The sequence below is a fragment of the Drosophila obscura genome, unplaced genomic scaffold (genome assembly GCF_018151105.1).
Source record: "Drosophila obscura isolate BZ-5 IFL unplaced genomic scaffold, ASM1815110v1 contig_179, whole genome shotgun sequence".
Taxonomy (NCBI): Eukaryota; Metazoa; Arthropoda; class Insecta; order Diptera; family Drosophilidae; genus Drosophila; species Drosophila obscura.
In genome coordinates this window covers 3,924,670-3,941,272 of record NW_024542766.1, presented here as the reverse complement: position 1 = coordinate 3,941,272, position 16,603 = coordinate 3,924,670, and the positions used below count along the sequence as shown (strand labels likewise).

Sequence of the window (16,603 nt, the reverse complement as noted above, 5' to 3'; positions counted from 1 at the left end):
GTTGTCGCCCCTTATTTATTTTGTAATGAAATCAACATTTCTCTCCCGATACACAGATAAGGGAGAGTGCCCTCTCCCTCCTTGACTGTCTCTAGAGCCACAAGGCAACGGCTAACAGCAGCAGCAACAGCAACAGCAACAGCAACAGCTGTGTCCTTGCGGTAATAGGCGTTTAAGAATAATTAAGTAATAATTTGATTTCGTTTTTTATGTGCCACTTTTTTTGTTGGTCATTATGTTTTTCTTTTATGGTTACTGCCCGCGCTCTCTGCGCTTAAAGAATGTCCTTTTGGTTGGACATTGGGCATGGATTGGCCTGTGAGTGGGTTGAAGGGCATACCAATGGAGATTGAACTTTAAGCTAGCGAAATATCATTGCTTTTGATGGTAAAATAATGTCAGCATATTTTTAAACTAATTTCCATTGATTTAATACGATTCGTGTGGGAAGAAAGGATTTGTTTTATTTTTTTTTTATTGACATTTTTGCGTTGATCTGTCAATTAACCTTTGTCTGAGCAGCCCACAGCCCTACCCTACTGCCAATATTCGTAAATAAAATTCCAATTTGATTGTAAATTGTCATTTATGATTGTTAGCCTTTCCGCACTGCGATGCAAACCCGTCAACACAGCCGAGCAGCAGCACTTCTGCGCTTAATTCCCATAAAATGTTGTGTATATTTTGTTGTTTGCCCCATAATTGCCAAAAATCAATGGAGCTAACAAAAGGTTAAGGGTATTGAAGCCCTTTTCACGTTTCCAAATATGTGTGGGGCATGTCTAGACAGTTTCACATTTTTGTTTTTGGGTCAAAGCAGCAGCGAGGAAAAATACCAAATGGAAAATTGGGCAAAAACAAATTTGTTTTGTTTTCATAATTTTTTTTTTTTCTGCAGTGTCAGCAGGAAAGAAAAATGGTTGTCTGGAAGGGAAAGAGTAACAAAGGTCCTGGCTGTAAGCAATTTCATTTCCATTTTCACTTGTGCTAATTTTCAAGAATTTTTTCGTGTGCAAAAATCGTAGTTTCCCCGCACAGATAAGACACACAGGTCCAGGTCCAGGTGCAGGATATACATCTTTTACAGATGTCCCTTTTACGCTTTGTCTTCATCCTGCTCAGTCCTCAATTAACATGCATTCAGTCCTGCCATCTGCTTTTTGTCGCTTTCATCGTCTAATCAGGGCCTTTGTTGGCACTTTCACTTGCATTGCCTTGCATTGCCCTTTTCCTTTTTTGCTTTTTTGCTTTTTTTGTTTTGTTTTGTTTGGTCTGTGCATTGCCTTGCCTTTGTGCCCCAGTCGGTTGCACTTGCACTCTGCCAAAGACATTTTCAATGACACTTCAACACACTCGCACATAAGGTGTGTGTGGGATGTCAGGTTGGGTTGATTCCAATGCCGCCCATCAGGCCCATTTAAGGGTTGTTAGCAGCTCTCCCCTTTATCTCTCTCTCTCTCACTCCTCTCTCTCTCTTCCTGTACACATTTTTGCCTATTTTGCACCTTTTTGCCTCACAGACTCGACTCGGAATCATCCACTGGCCCCGCTCCACCCCACGACATTGTCAAAAATTCATAATTGAACAGTTTCGAAAAACCCCCTCATCGATGGATGGTGATGTGGCTCGGTAGCTGGCTATGGGGGGGGCATGTGGAATATGCATGAGTATGGAGGAGTAGAGAGAGTGGAGAGAGTACTATGTCCTGGCCAAGTGCTTTTACAGTGGCGCATTTGGCCCAAAACTGAATATCTTCTACTCGTTAATAATTCAAGAGCTTTTAATGTCATGAATATTCATCAAATTTTCGAGCATGATTTGATTTTATTGCGTATTTTCTATGACGTGGCAAAATGTTGCTACAAAACCCCAAGCCCATCCCCCCACCCCCCAGCCATTGGCTAGTATGGGGTTAACAAGTGTGTGTGTGTGTGTGTGTGTGTGTATCTGCTGCAGTATATGTATATGGGTGGTTTATATTTGTGTGGGTGATGTTTTGAGTGGCGTGGCATGCCCTTCAATCTGTTGGCGAAGCCAGCGTGGGCAGACATTAAGCTTAAAGGTAATTTATTGGCGCATAATAACACTGTGCGACAAATGAGAGTCTTTTGAACGTACTTTGCACGAGACCAAAAATTAGGCTGTAGGCGAGATAAGTCGATCGCTCCTTATACTTAGAATTTGCATATATATTTTTTTAAATTAAAAAACCGCAATGCGATTTTAGTCGATTAATATATTTTTTCTACGATTTTTAGAATATAAAGAATATTTGTAGAATAATGTAGAATATTTGTGGAATAATGTTAGAATATTTGTAGAATAATGTAGAATATTTGTTGAATAATGAAGAATATTTGTGGAATAATGTAGGATATTTGCAGAATAATGCAGAATATTTGTGGAATACTGTAGAATATTTGTGGAATAATTTATAATATTTTTACTATATCAAATATTTACATTATTTGAAAGTTAAATAGGAGATATCTTTTATTCTTCACTGGAACTTCTATACATACAAGAAGGAGAATGACTTGCAGCTCTAAAATTATAGTCTATTAAGATTTTTTCTACGATTTGTAGAATAATGTAGAATATTTGAATAATGTAGAATATTTTACCCATACAAATATTTACATTATTTGATACTTAAATAGGAGATATCTTTTATTCTTCACTGGAACCTCTTTATATACAGGAAGCAGAATGACTTGCAGCTCTAAAAAAGCTATAAAACAATAATCCCTGTTAAAGTCTATAACTTGGGCATACAAAAAATTCTCTCCAAAAATAAGTTAATATCTTTATCGAGTGTGTAACACATTCCACCTGATTTTATGAGCCCACAAGTTGTGTGTTTTGGTTAACAATGTAAGGCACTGCATCATCAAACAAGACGATGCACAGCCAAACCCCGCTCTTAGTTGTAAGTGTGCCATAAAATATATCGATTGATGCGTGGAGCTCTTTAAACGACTTACAAAAAATATACAAATCAGGGGCAAAACGCTAGACAACAATAGTTGTAGCCTCAAACCTCAATCCAGCGTTAACCTCATTCACGGCTAATCATTTCGATTACTCGTTGTATTCAGTTCAAGCCCATTAAATGGCTATTTGCTTATCAATTTCGTGACAAGCACCGCTGCGACCCCTAGATCCCCCCCATGATACCAACAGCCGGACACTCCACTCATCAATTGCTTGATGCGTTTCGGCCTTTAAGCCCAGCCATGCATGGAGCGCTCTACGTGAGACAAAGAGAAATGTCACTTGAAAATCTGAGTTGAGTGGATGAGGGGTGCGTAAAGGGGGGTGCAGAGTTTTCCGTCAAATGAAATCAAATGGTTTGCCGTGCAACTGATTTATGCTTAATTTATAGAGCATACTCCACCACTCCACCAAAACAAAAAGGGGAAGCAAAGCCTGACCGGCATGTAAATAAATTTACAGCAGACCGCCAATACGATGAAGACATAAACTCAAACTGGCACAAAACGAAGTGACAGCGGGGCACGACACGAGTCCTTTAAGAGAGCGAATCAGTCACTTGGAGACACACTCTCTCTCACTCTCTCTCTCTCTATTGCTGAATATGGAGCAACGAAGAGAGACGCATAGAGAGAGAGAGAGAGGCGAGCAAATAATGTTGACCAAGTTTTTGGTTGCGGTAGGACCAGGCCAGTTTGGTAGGTTCGGCTGAAAACACGAAGCCAAAAGTAGAGCAACAGCCGTGGCACACGACGGCCGGCTAAAGCAAGGCCCCGTATAAGAGTGCCAGGGATATGCAACTGAAATATAAGAGTGGGAAATAAAGGCATAAGCTTTAGTATAAAATTGCAAACGTTTCGATTTGAATTTGTTTTACTTCTCTCATAGAAAATATTATTAAATAAATAAATTATAATAAATAAATAAATTATAATAAATAATAAATAAATAAATTATAATAAATAAGAAATATATAATAAATAAATAATATATAAATAACAAATAGATAATAAATAAAAAACAAATAAATTAAATAAATAAAATAGAACTTGAATTTGCAACAGCAAACATTTTTTTTATCAACACCTCACTTATGGCTTTAATGAATATTAAAGATTGGAATCGCTTCACTTGGATTCATTTTTTTTTTTTTGGTTTGATTTTCGATAACTTTCATTTATTTGCGAAAAGTACAAAAATTTAGCTCAAGGTTTTCGCAGCGAACCAGCAAGCACTCTGATGCAATCTCGAACAATGATTGCATTCCCTTGTCTATCCCCCCCCTCCCAGTACCCGCGCACTCTACCACCCCATCCACCATTATCCCCTTTGGGTGCTGTCACAATACTGAAAACATATTTCTGTTGCATTTGTCGCCGAAGCTCTGCAGCTCCTGCTGCTGCTGCCTCTGCCTCCCGTTCGTCAGCCAAAATGCAAATATCGCACTAAACATAAATCGAAGCATTTTCAATAAATTCCCATAGCGTCGTCGATGTCTCTTCTCGATTTCTCACCCTCCGCCTCATCCCCCCCTGCTGCCAACGTACTCTCCCTTTTCGCTATACATATATATATATTTTTTTTTTTGCATTCCTCGAATCGTGGGGCGAAAAATAATAAAAACTAAAAAATTGTCAACGAAACAGTGAGACACGAGAACAATGTGTTTCACTATTTGCAATTGAATTTGGCGCTGTTGATTTGCCATCCCGTCATTCTGCGACCCCCCCCCACCAACCCCCTTTTGTACACCATCTCTGGCATTTTATTTGAAATGGATGCTGTTTGGGTGGGGAGGTATGCATGGGGTGAAGCGATTGGTTTTCGAACTGCAAAAGATGAAATTACTCAGTTGATTTTTATTATTGCAAAAAGCGTTTTAAGTTTTTGGGAATTTTTAGGATTATGGTTTGATACTACTTCAAAATTATTTAATTGTTTTTAGGGCATACAATCTATGGGAATATTGGTAGAAAATTCATTTTTTATATTTTTTGAAGCGCTAACAACATTTTTGTAGTTCACAGCAGGCTGGGAAACAATTCATTCGAGCACTCACTATTTTCCATTTGAAATTTTCTAGTTATAAAAACTCTTTCGACATGTCCAAAATTAATGAAAATTTGCCAAAAACAATGGATGACAATTTGCCAACAAACTCAAACGAACCAAGGCCAAGCCTCAGTCCCAACGAAGAGCTAAATGAATTAAGCGCCAGCTTCATCGACGACTGCTCGCAGCAAGGCTCAAATGCTGATCCACAAATGGAGAAACTTGTGGCACAATGCTTAAGGGAACTGAAGTCAATCAGGCGCTTTGATGCCACCAATAAAGAGGCCATCATGAGCTTCATCATGCCAAAGGTTATGGCTCAATTGCAGAGCCCGAATGCCCTTGCCGAAAAGCTACAAACAATGAGAACCGAACTCGAGTCGTGCAAACTGAATATGTACGAAATGAATAAGGATTTGGCAGATATATTTCTGGATTTGCATTACATATACAAAAAGCTGGAGGTGAATGATAAAAGGAATGTATTATTGAGCAAGCAAGATCGTGAGAAACTGCGGAAATGTGCCCAGGAAGCGGAGACGCTGCAAGAGCGCAATAAACATTTTCTTTCAAACGATCCGCGAGAGTTGAGTGCCATGTTTAAGGCACCCGAAGAGCAGCCAGAGGTAAGCGAATATTTTTCTCTAATTTTAGACATAATTTAAGAATCGCCTACGCCAGCAGTAGATCGATCAAGGACTGGGGCTGGCTAAGGCTGGAGCCATAAAAGAAAGAAAGAAAAGCGTGGTGTGTGAGAGAGAGAGAGATGCATAAAAAGCAATTCGGCTTTTGTGGCTTTTAGGGCTGATTGTAAAAGACGCCACAAACAAATGAAGTTGTCACCGGCTGCTGCCAACAGTCCAGAGTCAGAGGCAGATGGAGACGCAGACCGCGAAAAGTCGCATCGGAAAATGGAAAGTTGAGGCAAGGCAAGGCAGGGCAGGGCAAGGCAAAGCGCGAATGGACCTAGGACCTGCAGTGCCTGCAATGCCTGCAATGCCTGCAGTGTGCAGTGTTCCAACTAACGAATAGTCTTTAATCTTCTTAAGTGCGATGGCCCTGGCTATGGGCACAGCTACTGCTGCTGCTACTGCTGCTGCTGCTGCTGCTGCTGGACCGGACCTGTCATCGAAGCAGAACGAGTGTGAGAGTTTGGTAATAAACCAGGCCAAGGAGTAAACAAGTCAACGAGCTTTCAAATGGTTTTCGTTTCGTTCTGTGCAGCCAATTTCTTTCATTCTTTCTTCATCTCTCATTCGTGTGGTTTTGTGCGAGAGCAAGAGAAATAAAGCAACAGAATTCGTGCTTTGATTAAAGCGATTTTAAGGTACACGAATTGATTGATTATCACGAAATCGGATCCACAAATCCACCTGAGAAAATCCCTTGGGGCATCTGGGGGGGTGGAGGGGGAAAGGGAATCATCAGCAGTACATTTTGTTGCTGTTTTTATTTCGCTGAACCTTGCGTTGCTGGTTTCTGGTATCAAATTAGCGTAGGGCCAAGACTAATTCGAAGAACTTGCCCTTTTATACGGGGTACGCTGTGCAGCACAAGGGTATATTGTTTTTGAGATTTATTGGGCTACAACAGTGACTTTTGTGCACTTGGGTATTTGAGTGGAATAGAGGGAAAAAATCAGGAATCGTAAGACTTATAGTTTGTATAAAAGAAATTATGAAATAAATATTAATATTTTATATTTAGTAAAATAATTTGGAATTACTCTTATAATATTTTTATTATTATAGTTTGTATTTTAAATTTTTATAATAATAATTTTTATTTTATTTCTATTTATTTTTATTTTATAATTATAATTGAAAATTTTCACTTTTTTTAAGTATTATAAAAATTGAAAAATTAAAATAGAATTATATATATAAATATTTTATCTACTTTTCCATTGTTTTTAAAGGATAAATAATACCAAATAATATCATCCAAAAGACTAAAAAATATAACAATGAATTTTCAGATTTTGCACACAGAGAAAAAAATCTCAGAAAATTTAAATATTTGTATTTACATTTCAGAATTTATACCAAGAGATATTCTCCGAGAGTATTAATTGTAAATATTATTTTATGTTTATATACAATTATTTTATTATTTTATTTATTTTTTTATTTTTATTTATTTTAATTTTTTTATTTTATTTTTATTTTTTATTATTATGATTTATTTATTTATTATTTTTATTTTATTTATTAAATTTTTTAATGAGCATCCTTTAGCCGCAATACTCTACGTAATCTCTACTAGCGGTTTCTTGTTCGCCTTTGGTTACATCTCGAGTAACATCAGCAGCGGCAGCAGCAGCTTTGCATGAGAGCAGAGCGAGAGAGAGAGAAAGAGCATTGGATGTAATTACTTTAATGTGACCATTTGCCGCTTTAGTGGCTGATGTTGCTACCGCGCTGCTGCTGCCACTGCTCCTGCTGCTGCTGCTGTGGCCGAGATAAAGATAAACTTTTGCAATTACAACGCGCGGCAGGAGTAAACGAAGCAGAAATAAGCAGCCGGAGGGACAGGGAAATGGCCTGGACAGCGGGGGCAAAAGAAAGCGCAACTCGATAGCATCGAATCGAGTTTACTTTTAGTGCGCTTTTTTTGCGCCCATTGGGGGGCATTGGCTAATTAGCTCAAACACCTCTGTATTTCCCCGAGCACTACTGCTGCTGCTGTTGCTGTTGCTGCATTAAAGATCCTGGAAAGAAGGCTTTAAAAAGTTTTCCATAACTTTGCAAAGCGTTGAAAAATTTACCCTGTTAACATATGCAAAAAACAACATGGAAAATACTCGGGAAATGTGAGGGAGAAAACAAGGCTGTTGGTGGGTTGTTGTCGTTGTCCTCCGCCCCCCTACTTAGGTGGTTTCCGTCTGCATAAACTTTTGATGACTTTTTGAAAGTTTTATGTTACGCAAATTATACGGTGGGACCAGAACCTGGACCAGAACCTGAACCACTTTTACTTATTACCCACAATAACAAACAACATTCGAAAGAGCTGCAATAAAAGATATAAACCGAAATCTCTCTTCATCCCCACATCATAATTTGAGGAGTGCTCTGACCCCTGCCCACAAGTGAGTGCAACAAATGAGACGAAATTGTGGCTAATTGGGCAACAGTTTCGAGAGGGGACTTCTTCTCGACTTGACTGCAAGTAATGGCCCAATGCGTGGGTGGGGTGGACAGTGTCGTCTGGGCGTTAACTGTGGGTCAACTAAACTTTCGACTTAAAGGCAGATTTCTTATGAGAGACTTGGCAAAGTTTTTATTGAAGATTGTTTAACTGTTTTGTAGATTAAAGTAGCTACTGGCTGAAGAGCTTTTAAAATAGTGGCGGAATCTTTTAGAAAAATGTGTGACAATTTTTGGAATTTTCTTGAAAAGTTGTGGGCTACACTGGTAGTGGAAACTTAATTATGATATTTTATTAATATATCTAAATAAAAAATGAATTAAAAATTCGAAATAAATTAATCAATTCAAAAGAAAAATTAAATATTTAAACAGAATAATAATAGTAAAGAAATACAAAATTTTTGATTCGCGAATGGAAAAGAAAAATAAAATGCATAGACAATAATTATGTAAAATATGAAAATTGGTGAATAACACTAAAAAAAATAGTAAACTAGAATAGAATAGAATAGACAAATAAAATACATAAGCAATAATTATTTAATATATGAAAATTGGTAAAAAACACTAACAAAAAAATAATAATAAAATTATTTAATTCAAAATAAAATACAATACAAAAAAAAAATAAAATAAATAAATGAATTCAAAAGAAAAATAAAAAGAAAATAATAAATAATAAAAAAAATTAATGAAAAATGAAAACTAATAATAATAACTAGAAATTAATTGACCTTCCCTTTTTAGTCACAGGTTCATTCATTGATTAATGTTATGGATCAAAATTATCTGAAACTCTTATTTATTTATCAAAAAAAAAAAAACACCCAACATTCATTCTCACACAGCCTTTTGACCATTTATTGAGTCCAAGTACCAGCAGAAAAATCCCGTTCTTCAACAATTCAATTGGTACAAAAAAAAAGGGGAACCTGCCTTAATGAAGACAAATCCAGATTTAGTTACTTTCATTGCAATATTCCACCTCAACATGTCGATATAGCCGCCCACGGACTAAGCTCTAAAAACGAAAACCAAACGCCGGCGTACCGAAGATAAACCCCACACCAACCGAAACCACCCCACACCGCCCACACACTCACCGCAGCAGCCAGTGTTCACATGCAAAAATTCGTGGCCATTTGGTATATTTTTTTCAATAGCAGAAAGCTGGACGCTGGGCTGGTCTGCTCGAATGGGAGCGTACTGGACCTGGGACCCCACCGACAACCAAACATTTTGTTTGTGCAAAAATTTTGTGTGATTTCCCCACGGAAATTGATGATGGTGTTTGCTGAGTCGCAAACGTGTTGCAGGAGTTAAGCGGAGAGCGAAGAGCAAGCAGGCGAGCAGTCGATGGGGCGATGGGGCGATGGGCGGCCGGCGGCCCACCTACAGTGAATTTGTCATTTCCAGTTCTAAACGTGCGGACAAACAGTCGATCCGGCGGTAGTGTGGACAGTGGCGGCAGTCTACGGCCAGAGAGTCAAAGCCAAGCCTGCTCAATGACGATTCCGGTACGTTATGTGCGTTGCTACTAGAGATGACAACGTGATGCTGGCAGCGCTCTGCACCTATCGATAGTGTAATGGGGTCACTGCCCAGTGACTGTACTTGAAGGAGGTTCTTGTGTTAAAGATAATACAAGAGATTTTATGACAGAGAAGAATATCGAATAACTAGCTGACACGATTTTTGGCACATCCGCAGGACATTGGCTCATTCGTTTCGTACTGTTTGCACGGATGTCAGCAGCCATAACAACGAGTGTAGGAGAGAGGCAAAGGCACAGGCAACGGCAAAGGCACAGGCACAGGCACAGGCACAAGAGCACAGTGCGTGTCGCTTTAACAAACCGGAAGTTACATGCGATGTAATGAAAAACGACAGAGCGGAAGTCGAAGCCACCCGACACCACACACCCCACAACCCACACCACCCCACACCAGAGCCAATAGGATGACAAGGGTCCCCAGTATCACGGGGAGCCCAGAGAGACTGTGCGTTTGGTGGTGGCATCGACTCGACATCGACTGGATCCTCCACTCTGTGAGTGGGTTTGCTTTAACGCTGCTGGTATTTATAGACAATTGGTTCGTGATTGTTGACAGCGTTCAGCGTCGCATGGAATTCTCCATGGACCATGGACCATGTACCATGGACATCGACTCTCAACTCTCGACTCGACTCTCTCTCTCTGCATAGGCAATTTTTTTGTTCGCCTATGCCTCATAAAAATGGCACGAAATATGGCTGCAGGATGGGCTGGCATGGCCAGGAAATAGCGTGGCAGTGTTCTATTCGATGCTGGCAATTGATTTAGGCCCCGCGGACCAATCTATTCCGTATTTTTCGGTGGAAAATCCACTTTCAAACACGACAATTTTTGGCGAAGCCAATGGGGAAATGCTTTTAATTGGGATAAATTCTGCAACACAGATTCGATGTTTTTTTGTTTTGTGTTTTTTTTTTTGTTGGGTATCTCTACTTAGTTGAACATCTGCAGAGGTTTGAGCGCTAGCAGGGAAATGATCTACGGGTGAGTTAATAAACCAAATTAAACCTTTGGCTATGGCTGCGAATGGATCACCAAAAGCTGCTGAAAATATATTTATTCTGGGGAAAATAGCGCCCAATATGGTAGCCTCATCAGTGCTTTTTTACTGAGACTCTATTTTTATTTTTATTTTTTGAAGAGGCTTAGCAACTATCTGCTAATATAAGCTATGATTAAATTTAATGGAAAAAAAAGGGATATACGAAAAAAAATAAAAAAAAACTAGAGGATTGTAGGTACAGGTATATCTTACTGGCTATAATTTTAAGGGATAATTCAGGGGAAGGGTATGATAAAGATTATTATAATTAGAGCATATTGGAAAACTCTCTGAATAACTGCAATTATTGTAGGCGGATCGCGATGAACTTGCTGTTGGCATTCAACAGTTCCAGGCATTTGCCCAGGGCTTATTGAACGTTCTGTTTAAGACAGCTTTTAATATCTAGCAACCAAAAGCGTAAGAAATTTCTTGTAGCTGCTGTGTCTACGATTAAGTATAAATGAAGAGCTATCAAAATGCAATATTAATTGTATCAAATATTTAATGTATTTTATGTGCTCATTTAAACAATTTTTATTATTTTATTTTATTTTTATTAATATTAATTTGTACTCATTTAATATTTATTTTTTTATTTATTTATTATCATATTTTTTGATATTTGTCTAGGGTAGATAGCCCCCCGTATGGCAATCTCGTAAAATAAATCAGAGAAATGAAAAAATCTCAGAATAAGTTCCGTTTTATATGCCGTTCGCAATGGTGTTGGTCTAGCCGTTTTGACAGTTCCAGGACTTTTCTCAAGGATTCGTTGAAAATTTATTTGAGACAGCTTTTAAAATCTAGCAAACAAAAGCCAAAGAAAATTCGCAAAATTCGAAAGAAATGATGAGTTCTTCAGTTTCAAATAGGTACCTATTAAAATACAATATAATTTGTATCAAATATTTATATTTAATATTATGTGCTGCTCTGAAGTAGTTTGAACACTTTTTTTTGGTCTTCCATTTCCTAATTTGAATATTTATTTGCACTCACTGTATTCGCAGCTCTCTCTCACTCGTTCTGTATATATATCTGGTGCTATTCCAGCTGTATCTGAAAATCTATTCATTGGTAAGTGCTTTTCCAAGTTGGTTTGCTCTGTTTAATGAACTGAACATTGAAGAAATTATATTTTGCCAAACAAGCAGAGACACACACATACACTGTGGTGTGGCGGGGGGGGGGACATGCACACATCATTCAGAAATACAGAGAGACATGTGCGGAAATATTTATAGAGACATACACACACACACACACACGCACACACACTGAGATACACAGTTTAATTTTTGCTTGTCAAGCTTAATTTGCGCTTGAATGCATTGCCCCTCGGATGAGTGTGCTTTTGGGTGAGTATTTCTGTGTCTCTGTGTGTGTGTGTGTGTGTATCTATGTCTATGCTTTGAATTGCATGCACGAATGACAGGACAGGACAGGACAGTACACAACACGGCAGGAAATGCCACAAGAAAAAGATAGAGAGAGAGAGAGAGAGAGAGAGCGACACAAACAAATCCACTTCAATTCCATCAGAATATACCCCGAGCTACCATCCCCCACATATATCCCCCCCATACTACAGCCACAGTCATCATTTGTGCAGGTTTCTTTTTTTTTTTTTAGCTCATATTTGTCGGCGGAACTAAGCAATGCCATTAGACTAAATGTTAGTCAGACCAACAATACAATATCTATGCATATCTATGTATTTATGTATCTATGTTTCTGTGTATCTGTGTATCTATGTATTTATGTATCTCTGTATCTTTGTATCCTCTGTGTTGATTGATGCACAAAAATCGACTATTTGTTGAAGATTTAAACTGCTTTGGGTCACACTTTTTAGTAGCTTCATTTTCCCAGCGATATCTCAGAGCTAAGCAATTGATTTTGGGTGTTCGAATGCGACACAGTTATGCGGTTTGATGGGCCATAGCGCATAGCCCTGGAGGCGAACTGAAGCTAATGTAAAATTCAGCGCACTGCTGCCCATTTTTCTCTCTAGCGCTCTCCAGCCAGAATAAGATGAAATAAACACCAATCACTAATGCGCATTGATTTTCACATTTTCCACTGGCGTCATTTTCCATTGTTATTCAGACCAACCATGCCCATACCATTCCGCCCTGCCCCCACCATTGCTCCTTTGGAGCTAATAGCAACGGATGTGGTTAAAAGCATTTGCCTGGTCTACCTTTTCATAGACCATTAAATTTGCATTTGCTGACGCTGACTGGCACGATTGGCAGCCAGTGGACTACCCCAACCAATAGTCCGCTCCATCTTCATCTCCATTTGGAGAAGTAAAAGACGTGGCAAATCCATTCAAAAAAAAAAGAAAGAAAAAAAGCGATAAAGGTTACTAAATATTTAAGCAGGAGACTGCTTGGAATAAATGAACCACAATTTTGGTTTGCACAACAACATTTAATCTAACAAAATATAAACTAAATATAAAATATAAATAAATATTTTGTTGAATAAATATGTCCAGAATGGTTACCAAAAGTTTTGACTTGGTGGCTTCGGCGTCCAGCAGCTCATAAATAGTACCCATAAGATGAATAAAACTGCACCCAACACAGTCATTAGCTTGTCCTTTCGGGTTAGGCCGTGCTTTGCATGGTTTCTACTCATTAATTTATATCTTTTTGGAGCTGGAATGGCAGCATTAACTAACAATTCGCCGCACAAAGCTTTTTCTTTTTCTGGTTTTTCTAAGATTAGAGCAAACTTTGGTCTCGGATGCCGCACAATGGAAACCCATTGGATCTTTGAAATTGGCTTGATCTGCGGATGCATCTTTGAATTTTGCTGGATCTGCCGTTTGATTTTTGAATTTTTCTTAAGCTGCAGATTTAAAGATTTCAATTAAAAGAATAAATACATTTTTGCACTGAGAGAAAATAACCTTTAAACGCGCATCTTTGGCTGTTTTGGCAGCGCTTGGATTGTTTTCATCTGTAGGCTCCATCTTTGATTTTTTCTTGAGCTGCAGATTTAAATTTTGCAAATAAAAAAATTTATTTTATTTTATTAAATGTGGACTGAGATTATTTACCTTTAAACGTGCATCGTTGGCAGCGCTTGGATTGTTTTCATCTGTAGTGTTCATCTTTGATTTTTTCTTTAACTGCAGATTTAAATTTAAAAAAATGTATTTTATTTTATATATGTGAGCTGAGATTTATTAATTACCTTTAAACGTGCATCGTTGGCACTGAGATATTGCCCATTTGTTGGGTTCATCGCAGATCTATTGCGCGTTGGCAGCACTTCTGTATCTTCGGGTATTGTCGCTAGTTTTGTTGCCTCGCAAATGTTGTAGTACTTCACTTTATACTTTCGTTTTCTCACTTATTTTTCGTGCACTTTGTCGCGTGATGTCTCGGTGCACATATGTAATATTATCGCTCGCTATATGTGGCCTAGAATTAACTGAGCCATGCACTTACCCAGTAGGATCGATTAGAACATTAAAATTAAGTTTAAAAAATTGCAACAAAAATATATTACTTACGTTGGGCGGTAATTTTATCGGTAATGATTTTTGGTTGGTGAATATTTAACACCAAAGTCAAGGGTTGCTTTGTTTTGGTTTGGTGTCTCTTGGTGTTTGTTTTGGTTGAAGTAAATAAATATATTTTTGGATCTAATAAAAAATATATATGTTAACTTAGATTTTCATTAACTTTTGGTAAATAAATTTTAGCAGCTTTTGCCAATATGGTGGATCCGGCTCCACAAATATGAAGCGCACACACAGCGCCAATGCCAGAAACAAAATGGCTAGCACACATATTGTTGGAGCCCAAACTAGATAGCTGACGGTGCGCTTTGACTGGAATAGCTTTAGGCAATTGAATTTATCATTGCTTTTGGAGCGATCTGCAAACTGCAATGAAGCTTCGATCTGCTCCGCGCCGTTGTCTTTAGGTTTAGTTGGAGTGTCCAAGGAGTCATCGCCTTGCCCAAACAAAATATTCTGCATTATTTTTAAAGGCTTCAACATATTTTTCTTGTTGTTTAAATCGTTGGCATGTGATTTTTCGGTATCAGTTGTTGATTGGGTAGTCACCGAGTAGTCCCCCCCTGTAACTATCTTTGGTTCAATATTAGCATTTTCCCTGAACTGCGGTGCAAAGATTTTAGCTGTAAGATTTAATTAGTTTATTGTTATCAAGGTAAAAGCTTACCTTTGAACGGCTCTTGTATTGCTTCTTGCGGCATTTCTTCTTCTTTTCTATGGCAAAATATCCATCGGATTGAGACGTTGTGGTTTCCGTACTCAGCTTAAAATCATCATTTTCATATATAACTGAAATATCGTTTGAATATTCAGTTGAACTTGAGCTTTTCGACTGGGTGTCCTTCATCGCATTTAAATCTTTTATAGCATCGCATGTGGACAGAGACATTTTCCCATCGTTCATAATTGTCTCCATGCCTACAGCATTTTCTTTCCGCAATTGCTCTTTGGGTGAAAATGGCTTTTTCTTGTTGTTAAGAGCACCAATTTCTTTCTTAGATTTAAAGAAATGGCTGCCACCCACAGATGATCGAACACGATGCAAAGCCTGGGCATTATCGATGGGCGTAACAGTGTCTGGTCCTGTGACTTCCTGCAGCCGTCGCAGGCTCTTTCGACACCATTTGCTGCTATCGGCCTCGCTTTGACGATTCATCAGACACTCCCTGACAGCATTGGCGGCTTGAGCGCCGCTTTGCAGCTCCACAGCATTGATAAAATCCGCAGATTGCAGCAACTCAAGGGCACAAGCCTGTTCCGCTTCTGGTTCTTCAGGTATTGTGGCAAGTTTTGGCGGCTTCGATACTTTTTTATCTAACTGCCCAACGGTTTTAATATGTTTCTGTTTGTCGGGAAACTGGGGATTAAAATAATTATCCATATCCATGCCCATTTGTTGTATGTATTTCTTTTGCACTCCAATTACCTCTGTGGCGGTGGTCACCCACATGGTTTTGTCATCCTCTGTCAGCCTGTATTTGGTTCTGTTCATATTCTGGCCAATCGGTAGCTTCGATAACTTCGGCCTTATGCCATGATCAATGATGTTTGTGGCATTCGAACGCATGCGGCCCACACGTATGGATTCAGAGGCGACAGCGAGCGACTGTACGGGCGGTACCTCTGAATTCATTCTAAGGTACGGCATTGCTTCTATTGGGAATCTATTTTTATGTATGTAGGTTCTATGGCATTTAAAACAGGACGTGCTCAGTTTTTGGAGTGTCTATGAAAGATTTTCCTTAGCCCTTGGAATTTATGTCAGACGCCGTTAAAAATTATGCAAAATAAAAATTAATTAGCTAATTAAAAAAATTAATTTTTAATTTTTATTATAACTCTTAAATAAAATAATAATAATAATATATATAATAATAATAATATATATAATAATAATATTATAAATAATATAATAATATATAATATAAAAAAAAAAATTTTATTTTAATTTTTTTTTAATAATTTGACGCAAATGCAAATCCATTGTTAAATAAAAAATTAAAATTAAAATAAAAATAGTTTTTTAATTTGTTAAAATTTAATTTTATTTTATTTAAAAACCAGAAAACTTTTTCAAACGGAAAACTCTTTAAAGCATTTTATCAGTACCCTTTCTGCCTACCCACGGCACGTCCCTTCCATTGTATAAATCGAATCGAAGAGTCCCGTGGCTTGGTATTTGGGGTGGGGTGAGGGTGGGCTTGGGAGTATTGTCGACATCTGCTTCTGGTCTGGCGAACACATGAATCATTCATGAATCGTTTTG

At 38.1% G+C, this 16,603-nt stretch overlaps 2 protein-coding genes across 7 annotated transcripts; one reads left to right on the top strand and one right to left on the bottom strand.

The window, feature by feature from the left end:
* The first annotated feature begins 5,009 nt into the window (after positions 1-5,009).
* LOC111074225 lies at positions 5,010-6,377 on the top strand. Of its 2 annotated transcripts, none has more exons than XM_022366947.2 (2): positions 5,010-5,673; positions 5,729-6,377. In XM_022366947.2, exons 1-2 carry the CDS (start codon positions 5,098-5,100, stop codon positions 5,732-5,734), a joined length of 582 nt encoding a protein of 193 aa, XP_022222639.2. In that variant the 5' UTR covers positions 5,010-5,097; the 3' UTR covers positions 5,735-6,377. The 2 variants fall into 2 exon arrangements, with proteins under 2 accessions (XP_022222639.2, XP_022222640.2); XM_022366948.2 differs by having other exon boundaries at positions 5,011-5,673; positions 5,732-6,377.
* Positions 6,378-13,220: 6,843 nt separating this feature from the next.
* On the bottom strand, positions 13,221-16,047 carry LOC111082061. 5 transcript variants are annotated; one of them, XM_022378238.2, is made up of 7 exons: positions 15,764-16,047; positions 15,005-15,679; positions 14,329-14,940; positions 14,007-14,258; positions 13,870-13,941; positions 13,720-13,800; positions 13,221-13,658 (listed from the first exon to the last, which is right to left on the bottom strand). In XM_022378238.2, exons 1-3 carry the CDS (start codon positions 15,983-15,985, stop codon positions 14,485-14,487), a joined length of 1,353 nt encoding a protein of 450 aa, XP_022233930.2. In that variant the 5' UTR covers positions 15,986-16,047; the 3' UTR covers positions 13,221-13,658; positions 13,720-13,800; positions 13,870-13,941; positions 14,007-14,258; positions 14,329-14,484. The 5 variants fall into 5 exon arrangements, with proteins under 5 accessions (XP_022233930.2, XP_022233929.2, XP_041448255.1 ...); XM_022378237.2 differs by having other exon boundaries at positions 15,005-15,694; positions 15,764-16,046; XM_041592321.1 differs by having other exon boundaries at positions 15,005-16,047.
* Between the last annotated feature and the right edge of the window lie 556 nt (positions 16,048-16,603).

Excerpts from the sequence above, each read along its gene's own strand:
- LOC111074225 (XM_022366947.2), top strand. The coding sequence starts at position 5,098 with ATGTCCAAAATTAATGAAAATTTGCCAAAAACAATGGATGACAATTTG.
- LOC111082061 (XM_041592321.1), bottom strand. The coding sequence starts at position 15,985 with ATGCCGTACCTTAGAATGAATTCAGAGGTACCGCCCGTACAGTCGCTC. Across the intron at positions 14,941-15,004 it reads AATACAAGAGCCGTTCAAAG|TTCAGGGAAAATGCTAATAT; the intron begins GTAAGCTTTTAC and ends TTTGCACCGCAG.